The sequence below is a fragment of the Protomyctophum bolini genome (assembly GCF_963924005.1).
Source record: "Protomyctophum bolini genome assembly, chromosome: 2".
Taxonomy (NCBI): Eukaryota; Metazoa; Chordata; class Actinopteri; order Myctophiformes; family Myctophidae; genus Protomyctophum; species Protomyctophum bolini.
Window position 1 is genome coordinate 29,146,521 of NC_137863.1, and position 15,666 is coordinate 29,162,186.

The 15,666-nt window shown below is 38.3% G+C and overlaps 1 protein-coding gene across 1 annotated transcript; it reads right to left on the reverse strand.

Moving 5' to 3' along the window:
* Nucleotides 1–6,040: 6,040 nt before the first annotated feature.
* Nucleotides 6,041–15,594, reverse strand: LOC308333765 (solute carrier family 2, facilitated glucose transporter member 11-like; the record flags this gene model as incomplete). Its single annotated transcript, XM_080790241.1, has 13 exons — nucleotides 6,041–6,259; nucleotides 6,598–6,725; nucleotides 6,943–7,018; nucleotides 7,611–7,712; nucleotides 8,223–8,333; nucleotides 10,006–10,193; nucleotides 10,625–10,773; nucleotides 11,139–11,268; nucleotides 11,566–11,690; nucleotides 13,694–13,854; nucleotides 14,186–14,284; nucleotides 14,726–14,761; nucleotides 15,397–15,594. The coding sequence occupies 13 exons, from the start codon at nucleotides 15,592–15,594 to the stop codon at nucleotides 6,041–6,043; spliced, it is 1,722 nt and encodes a 573-aa protein (XP_080646367.1).
* Nucleotides 15,595–15,666: the final 72 nt, after the last annotated feature.

Sequence of the window (15,666 nt, forward strand, 5' to 3'; positions counted from 1 at the left end):
GTTTTAGTCGGAGGTAACTCATTTGTTATACAGACTTGGCCGACGTCAATTTTGACGTCATGTGGGCTCCTTATGGAATGCAGGCTGGAATATGGATATCCTATACATCTGAATTGATCAAGTTAGACAAGACAAGTTAAAGTTTAAGATATGAACCACCTTTCTAGAACAGCATGTGACCATGTTCCTGCCTGGGCTGATGTATTGTATATTGTTTCAGCATCAACACTGAGATGTATGCATGTGCAAAAGTCACTCCACAACTAAAGGATGGAGTGCAAGGAAATGTGGGCCCATCAGTCACGTTGTTGAGTCGTTGCAGTTCAAATTGAGTTGTTCAAAAGTGTGTTCTCCCTTCATGTTAGTGTTCAGGTCATTTACCAGAACTCATGTTTTTATTTTTAAATATTGACACAAAATGTGATTGTATAGCGCTAACCTCACACCCCAAGCACACGCTCTGACAGAATGTGACTGATGGGCCCACGTTGCATCCTTTATTGTGACTTCTGCACGTGTGCATCATGCATCTCAGTGATCTCAGTGATTTATTGTTTCAGCATCATGATGCTGAAACAATAAATCAGCCCATGAACAGGAACATGCATGGTCACATTGTTGAGTTAAAACTCATAAATGGAGCATGGATCTTCTACAAGACACCTCAGACAACTACATCTCCCAGAGTGCATCAGCTGCAAGATGGCTGCTGGTGCTCATTTGGCTGATTGAACACCTGTTAAAGGCTGGTGGTGGTGACACTCAACTAACAACAAACAAGCAAGCTGAAGGTCTACCCAAGAGCTCTACCCCCAACGACGCCAATGGTCGGTTATGTTTATTCTACTGTTTTATTCTACTTCTACTTTATGCTTACTGCTTAATGTGGTTAAAAATCTGGCCTTAATGGGCTATGTCTGTAGATTAAGTTCAGTTTGGAACTTTCAGTATAGCCTCAATTAGTTTGAGTTTGCATTTAAATGTATGTTTACTAACTTAAAAGACTACAAAAATGTGAATCTATATGATTTACCATGTTTAAAGGTATGTCAAATGCCTAGGCTTACTTACTTAAATACTTGTTGTAGGAGCCATCTTATTTGATTTGACATATTCGTGACCAAATGGCGCCCCCACTGGTTGCCTTGAGAAATGGCACCATGGTTCCCTTTAATTAAGCCACAGGCTCACAGCTGTAGGTGGAAAGACGCCAGTAGAGATACAGATTTCAACAGCTTGCACGCAACGCACAAACAGCGCAGTTTAAAGAAAGAAAGAAAGAAAGAAAAGTAGCCTACTTTATTATTTGTTTATTGAACCCTGCGCTCGTCTGTTTTTTGAGACCTTTATTTAGTTTATGTCTGGAGCCTGTTCTTGTTTTGTTTGCCCCGTTTATTTTGAAACCATACACTCACACAACACAAACTCCTACCAATAATATCAACCTGTTGCAGTCATCATCAATCACCATCGACAAACAACTACAAGTGAGTAAACAACAACAAGACGCCCAAGTCCCAAAGTGTGAGCACGTTAAACCGTATATCTCTGGTGATTATAGAAAGAAAGGCATATTGGCCCTACACTTGTACATAACATTTGTTGTTGTTTACCAAATGTTCTTAAAGTTTATTCAATCTTAAAGGTTACAGTAATCTAAAATGTTTAATTGAAAATGACAAATAATTTGGTTAAAATGTCGACTTTAAAAGTTAATTTAAGACATTTAAATGTGGCATTTATTGTTTAGAAGACTATTGATTATTTAAAAGATATATTTAATGTTTAAAATCAAGCGTGTATAAAAAGAGAACTTATTTGTTTGAAAAGATATGTTTATTGTTTGGCATTGTTGTTAACCTTGTTTAACAATTGTCCTCTGTAGGCTAGTGGAGTAAAGTAAAAGTATTTAAAATTGGAAATACTACAACAAAACATAAAATACTCAGAGCCCTGAGGGACTCCACTCAACCATATGGAGTTTAAATGGTTAAGTACTATAGTAGCCTGTAATACTTGAGTAAATGTTCTTAGTTGTTACTTTTTACCACTGTCCCATTTACCACTACCCCATTATCTAAATAGGCATCATGTTGTTAATTAGTCTGATAGGCCTACTAACCAGCAGTTAGCACAGCTAATTAGTCTCTGTCCATTGCTCCGATGGTGCTGAAATGATCAAATCCTGCTGTGACTATTCTTACCATCCTGTACACATGTGGTTTAAATACCACCTTGAACAGAGAATTGTGAATTGCAGTGGTTTCAGTCAGTGGACTCATCCACTGTCACAGCTAAAATGCACTCCTTATTCTCCTTCAATCAAAACGGCTCTAAAAGAACCATTCGCAACGTGCATGGCCCAGGTGTAAAAAGTCTAAGCTTATCACCAGAAATGTTGTTTACTACTTGTTTATAGATGTTTTTGAATATTTTGTAAATTATTGTTTGGAAACAAGCCATAGTGCTTTCTGGGTTTATCCTTTTAGCAGCCTTTGTATAAAACTGTAGGCGTGCTTTTTTTCTGTGAACTGTTAATTAACTAATCAATCAAAAAGCAGAAGACAGTGGGGTGCATGATTTTATACCTGTCAAGTGTCGATACCTCTTTTTGTTTGGCTTCAGTAAAAATGTTGTCGAATTTCAGTGTCCACCGTTCTTTTACTTAAGAACTTTGGACATCACTCACATTTGGCCACTGAACTGAGTGAACTCTCAATGAGCCCAATAAACAACCTGTCGCTCGGGATGACAGCCCATAAATCAAGTGTAGTGTTTTGAACTAAACAGAAGGATTCTCATGAAACAGAAACCTTTGAGTCACGGTTATAGGCTACTACACCTTGCAGTTACTCAAAGTATAGGCCTATTCCCAGCTAGACTTTCAGTTATGTATGTAAATAAATGTACAATTACTGTCCACCACTGCTAAAGACTGAGATTTTCACAAAATAGACTACCTCTTTTCCAAACCTGATTACTCAATGAGCAAATGACACTTATGGAAGTAGGCTACTCTGTGCTGTGAGTGTGAAGCTCTGTTGTACTGTGCAGTTTTTAATAAATCACCACTGTCAGTCAGGTGGAAACCTTGCATGTCCAAAACCATCCTTGTTTTATTATAATAAAAAATAATCACAACAAACAATAGAAAGTTAAAGATTCTAATTTAGTGAAAGTAGAGTGAGGTATCACAATCAAGGTACACACACAATATTGGATAATGATAGGGCCTATATTATGCTACTCCTATACAAAACAATGATGCAATGTCTAAGGTTTCGATTGCATTTCATGTACAGCATAGGCTACAACAGTAGCCTACTTACTGTAAAGGCATAATGCAAGTTACAATAATAATACATATACATACAAATACATCCCTTAAAACCATTATGAGGCTTAATTTTACAACGCCAAATATACAGTAAATACATTTCATGTTTCAATTAAATACAATGTCTCTCTTTACATCATTGTTCCAGTTCCACTTGGGGATTTTCTTGAAGGGCTGAATGCTCTCTCTATTCCATGCTCTGTTGATGAATTTAATAGGACCACAATGCAAACAGGTCACCAGGACTTTTTTGTGTTATCCTTAAGTGTTTTACTGTACTTCCGTGCTGTTCCATAAAAATAATGGCAATAAAAAATGGCACTCAAGCCTCTCATCTAGGTGACAATACCCACACAGACAAGTATCATCTTCATGCAACCACTCCTTACCTTCTCCTAATCATAGCACGGATAATGTATTGGGCCTAGTCTTCTCTATAGAGCCTGCACCCTCTTCTACTCTACTCCTCTTCACGTCTCTCGCCCCCATGTAACCTTCAACAATAGAATATCTCTGCTGTCGAGCAGAAACCAGTTTTAAACTTTTCAGGAAATGAAAGAGACAATGAAAAGGTTTAGAACAACACAATACTGCCTCATCATAGTTGGTATGGTGACTTTATACATTGTCAGGTAGTACAGGTACTTGAATGTATCCTTGGGGCCTATATTATGATCACTTTACCCGGCCTATACAGCTCAAGTGGGGTTAGGAGGTTTTTGACCATTAATGTGGAGCTATGTTTTGAATGTCTCACTTCGTCATTCTAATCCATTGGGGACAAACTTAACTCTACAAGTTTGAGTTAGCTGGTTTGACCAACAGTTTGTGGTTGAGGATCCAATGGAGTTTTAGTCATTGCTGGGATGCTCCCTGCCTATATTTGCTCAATGCTGGAACGGAGTGATATTTGATTGATTGAATAGTTTATTAGTTTATCACTGCATTGGCTTTCGGTTGTTTTTAGGATTGATTTGAAATTTATTTTACTTGTTTATAAAGCTCTCAATGGTCTCGCACCTTCCTACCTAAATGACTGCCTGCCTAAATATGTTCCAAACCGCCCCCTCAGGTCTTCCACAGTTCCACTGCTGGCCTGCTCGCCTAAAAAAAGGGCAACAAAAAAATACGTTGAAGCAGCTTTTTGCTTCTACGGGCCGACAGCATGGAACAAACTCCCACAGGCAGCCTCTGTAGACATTAAAGCACAGCTCAAGACCCACTTCTACAATCTTTAAAAAAAATTGTTATTCATGTCCTCACTGTATTGCATTACTATTATTTTTAATGTTTTATGTCTTGCTTTTCTTTTCTTTCTCCATTGCTCTGTAAAGCACTTTGAGCTGCATTTTATGTCATGAAAGGTGCTATACAAATAAAGTTTTATTATTATTATTAGACAGAATGTATAAACAAAGTACAGTCAAACACTAAAGTACAAAAGGGATAGCACCAAAAAATGTCCTTGCCGTCTTGTTTCCATTTATGGCCTATGCAATCAATTCATAGACATGACATGAACAATAACAACAAAATTCAATATCCTCACAGGTAAAAACATAATTTCCTCTCCCTTGGGCCTGCTGAGAGTTGGTTGGTTGTAGAGTTGCTGTTTTAAAAGATGCAAGTGATCTGCATTTTTTGAGGGAGGGGCCAGGGTCAGGGTCAGAGTCACGCTTGGGTGGCGGTGCTGTAGAAGGAGAATTTAACCATATTTGTTTTGAAAGTGGGTGGTACCAGATCATTGTTCTCGATCCCTCTATTATTGTGGCTGTGGGTATTGCTCACTTTTTTGAAGTAGTTAGTCAGGTATGCAGGCACTGAGGGCATTGAGGGCAAGATTGCATTTACAATTTTGAATGTCAATCCCATTTTCAATTGCTTAACTCTTTCTTCAATCCGGAGCCAGTTTAGACTAGCAAAGTGGGTTGGAAAGAAGTGGGTCTTTTCATTTCAACGGTAATGTACCTGTCTTGACTCTTGTTTTAGCTTCTTGCTGTATTGTAATTTTGTATTTGTTTGCTTGCTTATCCTGACTGTCTATGCTGTTCAACCTGTGGAGTGGAGGAAACCTTTTTTTTTTTTTAACAAAACGAAATAAAAACGTCATCACAAAAAAAGGAGAGAGGTGGGTCATGGGACCCAGGGTGAGAAGTAGTCGAATGAGTTTGTTTTGGGAGTTCTGAAGCTTAGTCTTAAGTGACATCACCGATTCACCTATCAGACCTGCTCTACTGATTTCTTAATCAAGGTTCCTTATGCCAACCGTGATTGCTCCTGTTTCAATTGAGTTATTTTTGTTTTGATTGACGAAGTTCTGCTTAAGTTCTTTTGTAAGTTACCCTGATTTTATAATGTAATGTAATAGATGTTTTCTGATTTGAATTGTGTTAACCTCGGCTACATTGAAAATGAGGGCCTGCCCTCAATTGTATTCCTGAGTATAAATAAAGGTGTTAATTAATGGTGTTTTTTTTAAATACTTTTCATTGGTTCAATATTTGATTAATTCAAAACAAATTAAAGTTAGATTTCGTGAGCTGGTTTCTGCCTGACTGACAACAATTATATAACGAGACGATGATAATAACAATTCCGGTAACACCGGTAATAACAATAAATTCATGAATAAATAATAATAAAATACACTTGACTTGTGTTATTGATGTAAAAAAAAAGGTTACAAAAAACATTAAGGGCTGTCTATAAGGAAGTGGAATGGCACACTTCACCCAGTTGATACTGAGGTTGAGTGGTTGATGAATTCTGTTTTTCCTGGCCCTTATAGTTGAGACGGTGGAATTCACTGGTAATGTCTGGTAGAGTCTTCCCTTTGGTCTCAGGCAGGAACAGGCCCACATACAGAGAGGCCAACAGGCATACGCAACCAAAAGGTACAAAGCAGTATTGACCCAGTTCACTCTGCAAAAGGAAAAGCATTTCAGAAAGACATGCATTATGGTGACAATGATGTGTGGCTATACACACTTCCACAGTAAAACTGTCACTCTCAGAAGTTTTTTTCTTTTTTAACACCTTCCCTGCCCGACTTCCCTCCCCCAAACACTACAAAGCCCATTGCACCACGGTGGATTTGAAAACACAACCTCTGGTGGAGAGAACAGGGCAGGGATGCCACCCGAGTGCCTCTCTGTCACTCTCAGAAGTAAATTAAACACTGAAGATTATATCTTTTTTCTCACTGCATTCTTGTACATGTCTAACTGTATATATAAGTGGATGTCTTGAATGAGACTCACCACCAAGAATGGAAAGAGCATTCCAATGATGAAGAGATTGATCCACATCATGGAGCCGGCTATCATGTAGGCCGCTGGCCGACTAGCCTGATTAAAGATTTCTGTAGGCAGAACTCCAGTCACTCCGGCTGAGAGAAACACAAAATATATAATATTGATGGCATTCAAATAATGTGCAGGCCGGGTGAGTCAGTCAAACATTCAAATTGAATTGCATTAAGATGATTAGAGCATGCCTTACTGTTAAGGTTTAATATGAAAAGGTGTTTCATAGTATGTTATGAGTCTGTAGATTTATGTATGGTAATGTAAAACTCAATACAAAGTAATAGGTTTTCAACTGACCTGGTCCCATTCCAAAGCTGAGAATGTAGGTAAAGATACATGTCATGCTCAAGTAGGGCATCCAAGATACTATGTGCTAAAAAAAAATATTAACGGGAGGAAAATAATACGCCAAAAGTTAGTATGTTAGTGATAAATAAATAACTAATTATTCATCACTAATTATTAGAATATTTGTATTTAAAGCTTTATATTCCAATAATCATTGCTCTAGGGTGTTTGTTCAGTAAAACACGTATCCGTTTTTTTCCAGCTCTTTTTAGTAAAGAGAAAATACATTTTCAGTTTAAGGTACAATTTCATCCAATCAGGAGAGATAATTTATCAGCTTCAATTTGTGTTCTGTTCCAATTGTTCATTTGCCTCCTAGTGGAGAGACAGTTGCATTGAAAAGTTGGACATGACAGGAAATTCATCAATGAATTCCAGCAATGACAAATGTTCCAAAATGTCCAACAAAATAAATGTAAATTAACAAATTATAAATTGTCGAAAATGTTAAGTTTACTCCCCTGTAAACTACCTTAAATTTCTATGTTGTAGTTATGTGCATTATGAGCTTTTGTAATGCATGATCAAGTCAACAAACTCAATAAGAAAATGCAGTTGCCTGTGAAAGAAAATATTAGTTTTCTACAGTCAGTTACATTTTTAAATGTGATGAATACCTCAAATGACAGGGCTATCGTGAACACTATTGCCCAACCAGTCATGAAAATGTAACCGCCCATCAGCAAGTAACGCCGTCCCTTTCGTTCTATCAGAAGGTTCTGAAAATGTAGAAATTATACATTGATTTTAAGTAACGTCACATAACCCCTAGCATCACTATTATTTATTTAAGTAACGCCACATAACCCCTAGCATCACTATTCTAACGTCACATAACCCCTAGCATCACTATTCTAACCTCACATAACCCCTAGCATCACTATTCTAACCTCACATAACCCCTAGCATCACTATTCTTGTAACAGTATTCGTATTCAGCGAAAAGAGTAAAACATCCTTTTTCAATGCTGTAAGTACGGTTGAAGTGGTTAACTTCACATTGTGCTCTTGTAAGGTATAATTTGTATATCAAAAACATGCTCAATATATAAAGGGTTAGGCCCTTGGAATGTGAAACATATATAAGCAGAATTATTCAAACCCAGACATTCCACTGGTCTGGATTAAGGATTTAACAGAAGTAGGGGCCGGTCTCTATTCCCTTTTCACGGTACTGTAGTGTAGGTAGTTACATAAGACATTAGTTGGTTTTGTTGAAGATTACTTACACACAGTATGCAGGCTGTGAATTCACATGTACCAGTGCCAATTGTGATATACTGGATCTGACTCTCAGCTATCCCGGCCTCTTTAAATACATAGAAAGCGTAGAAGTAAATCTGTAAGGAAAAGCACAAATGACTATCAGAGCAGAGCATCTTTAATTATGATTAACTGTAAGTATTAAGTTGAAATAGTTGATATAAGCTGATTTACCCAGATGGTTTATTTGCTACATAACTTACATAATACCCATTCCCCCCAAAGCTGCCAGTACTGGTTGAAATCCTTGAAACCTATTTAATCAGCATTTTTGCAGCAGGAAAAACAGTTCTTGGTCTATCTATAGTTATGAACATTCGTGACAAAATGGTAATACACAATAAAGTAAAATAAATTAGATACATGGAAGAAATTACTTATTTGGTGAAGCTACAAAATGAGAAATGTATTAAGAAATGGACGCCCTTCGCACGCATCGAGATTTAACATTACCAAGATGTATTTCTACAACATTATGAATGTTTAATGTGATATATGATTGTGCAATATGTGGGTAGATGCGCATTGTGTGACAGTGTCTATAAAAATATGTATGGTACATTCTGTAACTCCTACTACTACTACTATTTATCATTCTCTTTGATTGATGGACACCCCCCCCCCCCTTCCCCTCATTCCTTTATTTTTCTTTCATGTCCGTTGACTGAATTACTCGATCAGATGAGAAATGTAAACATGAAAGACTCATGTTTACATTTCTTCGCTTTATTATTATTATTATTATTGTTATTGTTATTGTTAGTATTATTTATGATTTATTTTTATGTGTTACTTTTAATGTTGCTGCTGTATAGACAATGTGAATTTTGTATTGAGAACCTACTGCTGTGTAACCTACAGTTTGTTGTGCTTGTGTATTAAGTGTATTGTTTTCCCCGGCAATGACAATAAAAACATTAAGTTGCAAAAACAAAATGGTAATAAACAAAGCTTACACCTCTTACAAACGCTAGCTATTGTAAACGTATTAGATGTTACTTAGATGTCACTCCTTCAGCATTACAATGGGGACAAATACCGTCAACCACATGCATTCTTTAAAATTTCTGTGTAAAACATCCAAACAGAGTATAAATTATTGATGGACCATCTCAAATGTCTTATCAGGCTTACAGGGGGACTGTACAACAGTGATCTCACTGGGTATCAGTGACATTGATCCTATAGAGTATAGAGTAACCTTTTGTAACTTAAAGCAGGGGTGGGCAACTTTGACGATGGAGAGGGCCACTATATTTCCACACTCACTCCAGAGGGCCATATTACATATTACTGTTGCAGCAAATATAGCCGATCTACAAGCTCAAAACACGTCTTGAGCTTGTAGATCAGCTATTTTTGCTATATTTGAAATGAAATCCTGAATTACCTTTTGACATTTTTTTTATTGGAACCTTTTTTATTTAAATTCAAGTGCATTTAGTTATAGAACTGTTTAACTTTATGAACTAAATACTGAATTCATTGGACGTAATTATTATTATTTTTAAACATTTTGATACTAATCATTAAGCTAGTAAAGCTACATATATAGACTGAAGTAAAGCGAGTCATGTTTGCATGTTTGTTTGCCAGTTGCCCACTTACAACTTAAAGAGCACAGCTGAAAAGCAATGATTAATCCCACTAACAAACTCCTATACTACTCAGAGAGTATTGGCAATAAAAAGGTGATTTTTTTGTGATGATGTGTGCAGAATGATGTCTTTTCCCAAGTGTCTATCTCACCGAATCATTGCCACACAGCTGCATGGCACTGCTGATGACCATCACAGAAATGAGTTGCCAGCGGACACTGCGGTCAGTGAAAAGGTCCCATGGTCCCTTGGGCTTCACACCTTTGGCTTCAGCCTGCTCCTGCAGAATCTCATTCAGCTCATTGCTCTGGACTTCGCATCCACGCAGCTGTCTCAAAGCTGACAGGGAGAAAGCCCCAACAGATAAACATCAGCAGATCTGTTGTGCACTGACTGTTCTCATGGCAGAGTGAAGGATTCCTTTTTGAATTTAAGGTAATACCACAGCTAGTTAAACACTGCACTCTCTGTACTTTTACATGGCCCTAAATAGTCTTATACAGATGTTTTATTGCTGAAAAAAGATGGGGGGATGCAGTACAATGACCCAATAACAACTAAGCCCTATACTTATACAGTATACTATACTCTCTATGTGTCACATTAGGATGTGTTGTGAACTTACAGATTGGATATGTTCACTATTTTGTAAGACTTTTGACAATTGTTGCCTATATAATGACATGCCCAAAATAGGGACGACAGGTTGAAAGCAGTTAAAGTGTACTTTTCCATCAAAAATTGATTTGAACATAATAGTAATTAGTTACCATTCACACAAGCTTCCTTGTCACCCCTGTCAATGAGCAGGTATCTGGGGCTTTCTGGAAACCATGGCAGTGTTAGTAGCTGGATGAAACCAGGAATTGCATTACTGGCCAGAAGGTACTGCCAGTAGGGCTCACTGCCCAAAATCTCTCTGCAGATGAATTCACATGAACATTATAAAGCATTCAAATATATAAGAATTGATATTGAATATCTATCTATCTATAAATATGCACAATTGTGAGCGCCACCCCAGCCCATTGGAGTCAAAGATCGTCCTGTCTACGCGGCTTCCCTCCCCCGAACAATATTTGAATGTTTAATGTTTGTTTAATGTTTGTTTTAAAAACGCAATTGACAATGAAGGGAAAATGTAGGGTCATCTTGTCCCTAAAACAAACATTAAATGCCATTAACGGTTTTGACACTGTTTGTTTTACATCACCATTACATCACCTAATCAACATGAGTTAGACTTTCCCCTCACTTCACACGGGTGTGATTTTTTGATTATACCTGAGTCCAACCACCTGTCCTAACACCACTCCAAAGGATGTGAAGACTGCTGAAGACAAAGACACAGCGCCTCGTAAGTGCTTCGGTGCACTCTCTCCAAAATACATGGGTTGCACATTCATGCTGATGCCTGTCAACAAGACGGTTAGAGTTGTTACACCATGAATTCATCACATAAGCTCATGTCAAACTGACATGTCACTCAGTTATCTTTGTGTTAGAATACTGGCCACTGCTCCTACATAATAAAATCCAAAGTGTTCATTTAACTCTATTTTTAGATTATGCAATATCCTAGTGTTAAATCCATCATATAGCCATATGATACTGTAAGTAATTCTATACTATATGCCAGGTCAAACCAACAACCGATCAAAGTATTACACAATATTGTAATCATATCACTCTAAAATGGAATTAGACATACCAGCGTTTATTCCAACCAGGACACGTGAGATTATTATCATTTCATAAGACTTGGCAGCTCTACTTGTCAGAGCCAACAGTGCACCACTCATTAGGAAAACATTGTTCAACAGCATACATTTCTTCCTATGAAAAGAAGAACATTGTTACTGTTAAAAGAGAGTAGTCACACACACTATCTTTACTAACATACCGGTACAATTCTATTGATATTGTTTCAGTCATACAACCTTCATCAGGCAAGATACCTGATAAAGGCCACACAAATTTCTGGGTAGGACAAGAGAACAAAACTGATCATTTGTGTTTCTACATGTCCCATTAGTGTATCGATATCCAAATATAGTTATCAATCAACTCAAAATGCATGTGTAGAGCAGACTGCCTGAAGCCCAGAAGTCTAATGCATCCCTTGGCAAAAGAGGGGTTTCTCTTTTCTATTTTTCTCTGATGTACGTGCATTCTAAACACACTTGGAGCCAGGAATGCAATGAAGTCTCATAATAAACAAGGTTTAATATGAATGTAATATGGCTAATATAGCTTTTATAATACATTATGTTACTTTCTGTTACTGTTTCTGAGTGCCTGGGACCTCCTGTCTCTTGTTTGGATACATCTTCGTTCCCATTGTTCCAAGCACACCAGATATTATTACAGACTTGAGGGCTTGGTTGTCTTCCCTGCTGTTAAGCTTTAATATGATATGATATGAGAGTGTACAATACATAAAGACAAGGTCAGGTCTCAGCAGTGTCTCTCTCTGGAGTCAGGGACACAACAGAGTATTGTGGAGCACGATTACATGGCTGGATACAAACATCAAGAACATCCTGATGCTCTGGTATGCTCTGGTATAGAGGGTATGCGTGTGACATCATCATCATCGTACCCAGAAGTTATGTGAGAACGCCTATGGCAAAAAAATACTTTCTGGCCTTGACAGACTTCAGACCAAATGTCGCCTACTTTGTAGATAGGCTACGAGAGACATCTTAGCGCCAGTAAGGTCAGCCTTGCTGCATTGTCATTATCATGTCACGTTTCTATGTCTCATATCTTGTTGTCACGTCACTGTGATCCAGCACTATAATATAGTGCTGAGAACATATATTATATGTTCCCTGTTTGTGTAATAAACTTTGTGAACCTTTAGTGTGATACTATCTCGTGTCGCGTTATTGTTTCTCCCGGGCCCGACACCGCAGTCGTCTTATCAAAGGAATACTTCAACTGAATTATCACACACCACCCAGCCTGCACACACTACCAGCCTGTCAGAACCAGACCGAGGGTCCATTTAGAGATCACAACACCTGGGTTAAAGGTTTTCATAGTTTTACATCTTTAAGGTGAATTTACAAAGGTTGGGTTTCTGATCTTGGCTATTATTTTATAGCCATCCTTAATATTTCCATCACATGCCAAACATATCAGATCTACAAGTTCACATGACAGACTATAAATCAAACATTAGAAGTCATAAATAAGTCAGCACTTGCAGTAATTGAACAGTGAAAGAAGTCCTTTCACTGTTTAATCCGTTGTGTGTCCCAGTGAAGCCAATAATTGGCCTCACCGGGCCTCACGCGTTTCGACTCAGTCAGACTTCATCAGTGTACCTGAACGCTGATGAAGACTGACTGATTCTGTTGTGTGTCCCGGTGAGAAAAATTAAAAAATGAAAGGACATTACTGAGTGTTGACTTTATCTTTTCTTATTGTGCTCTTTGGCCATGCACCTGAGCCCTGCTGCATTGTGGGAGTGATGCAGGCATTGTGGTTTCTCTAGTCATAAATAAGCACCATAATGCCTTCACACCAAGTTATATGAAAAAGAAGGAACTTCCGGTGCAAGGTTTGCCACCCATGAAAGCGTCTTTGAAAGTGACATGGCATATTCATGACGTCTTCCTTCTGTAAATAAATTCCTTGATTCAGCACCAGGACATACACATCATAAAGTATGACCATTAGACCATGCAATGAGAGTAAATGATCAAACAGTGTACTTGATATACTGCCTGTACTGTAGCCTACTACAGTAGGATGATCATTTACTCTTCTTGAGGTTCAGTCATACACATTCATAGACTTCAGTTATGTCAGTTAAAGAGTCCTTGCATTACCTCCCAAAATATATCGTCATAGGTCCAGCAAGAAGAGCGCCAACAAAGCCCCCCAATGAAAAGATGGATACAATAATTGTCCATATCAGAGTCACCTGGTAATCTTCTAACTGCATGTCCCAGCGTTCCAGAAATGTCTCATTTATAAAGTTTTTAATAAACTGTAAGGAAGGAAAAACACCATAGTGTAAGCATTGTCAAATATACTTCAATTAACTTACTAAACACAAACACTACACTACACACAAATCACATGTCCTATATGTGATGAAAGAAGCATGCAACTGCAATGAGGGTGCAAGAAGTTTATATACTGTATAGTCATTCAAAACATTCTTAAATTAAGCAAGCACTGTACACACACACCACACACACACACACACACACACACACACACACACACACACACACACACACACACACACACACACACACACACATACACACGCGCGCGCGCGCGCACACACACACGCGTACAGGAATCAAACTTACTACTGTTGGGGCATTCATTATGGCCAGGTTGTAGCCATATTGAAGAGTGCCACCAATGGCACATGAGGTGACCATAAGTGCCAATGTCCGAGAATTTCCCTGCCATTACACAGAAGTGAGTCAAGTTACAAGTATAGTCTACAAATGCACTTTGCCAGTTCAAACATCATATCAATCAGATCAACACAAGCATCGTGTTAGTATAAAGCTACATGTCTTTAAATATTTGTTTGCTGACAGGCGCTACATGAAATTCGATATGGAACAATGAATTGACACATGGGTTAAATGCGATGAGTAGCCTATATTTCTCCACCACCAGTATTCTATAACAACAGTAGCCTAGGCTAGATTTAACTTTCAAATTATTACACATTTAAAGAGTAATTTGAAATTATTTCAAATAAAAATACTGAAATGATAAAATTAAAATAAAGAAATTAAATAAAAAAAATAAACGGCTCGATCCCTAAATATTGACCAGGCTGCATGGGGAATAAGTTACTAGTGCATAGTCATGTGTATAAAGTTATAGTTTACCTTTTCTGCCCCAGAATCTGGCATGATGGCAAAAGCCTAAGTTCAAGTTGTAGTAAGTCTGACAACTTAACACACTAATGAAATATTATTTCCCCGTCGGAATCTAGATTCTGTAGCTTAAAATCCGTCCGGTCAGCTCTGGACACCATGACGCGCATAACTTCACCGTCCGATATAAGTGATCCTCGACCGCGCGCCCGCCCCGCGGGCACACTTTCCATACGCGCGCGTGCACGTGCGTGTGTGTGTGTGTGTGTGTGCGCGCGCGTGCGTAATGCAGTTCCACTTGTGATTTAATATGAAGTATAGGCCTCTAGCTAGTAGCTAGGTCTATAGGAGATCTGGAGATGGGCGTGAGAATTGTGGCGAGTTGGTCAGTACTAGGCTTAGCAAGTTAGTTAGCACATCGAAAGATGTCTAACTGCTAAAACAAACATACGGTTAAATGTCACATGCTGCACCACGATGATTTACTTAAGCTATAGGTGTCCACCCCATGAACGAGTGCAGACGTCACTGTTACGTCACGACATTAAAGTAAAGAAAAACAAATAATATGAGTCTGTTACAATAAGACAGGTGGTCTACAGACAGTGCACGCGGGTGAAGAATGAATCCGCCTCAGAAGCTCTTGGCGGACGAGCATTTCACCCATATATCTGCGTCTGCACCTTAGAGGTCTGCACTCGGCACACAGGCATACTGCCCATGTCCAGTAGATGGCGCTGCCCGCTGGTTTTGGTCAGGCAGTCTCCTCTGAACAGTGGATGTATGTCTGCTACTTGAACTCTGTGAACTTTGTGAAGAGTAAAGGTTTCTGAGGTTTCTGAAAATCCCTCCAGGTGAATCTCATGAACCTCATGATTCATGAATCTGATTGAAAGAATGTAAAGAGTGTTCAAAGCTGCCATCAAAATAAATTGTGGCTTCTTTGAAGAATA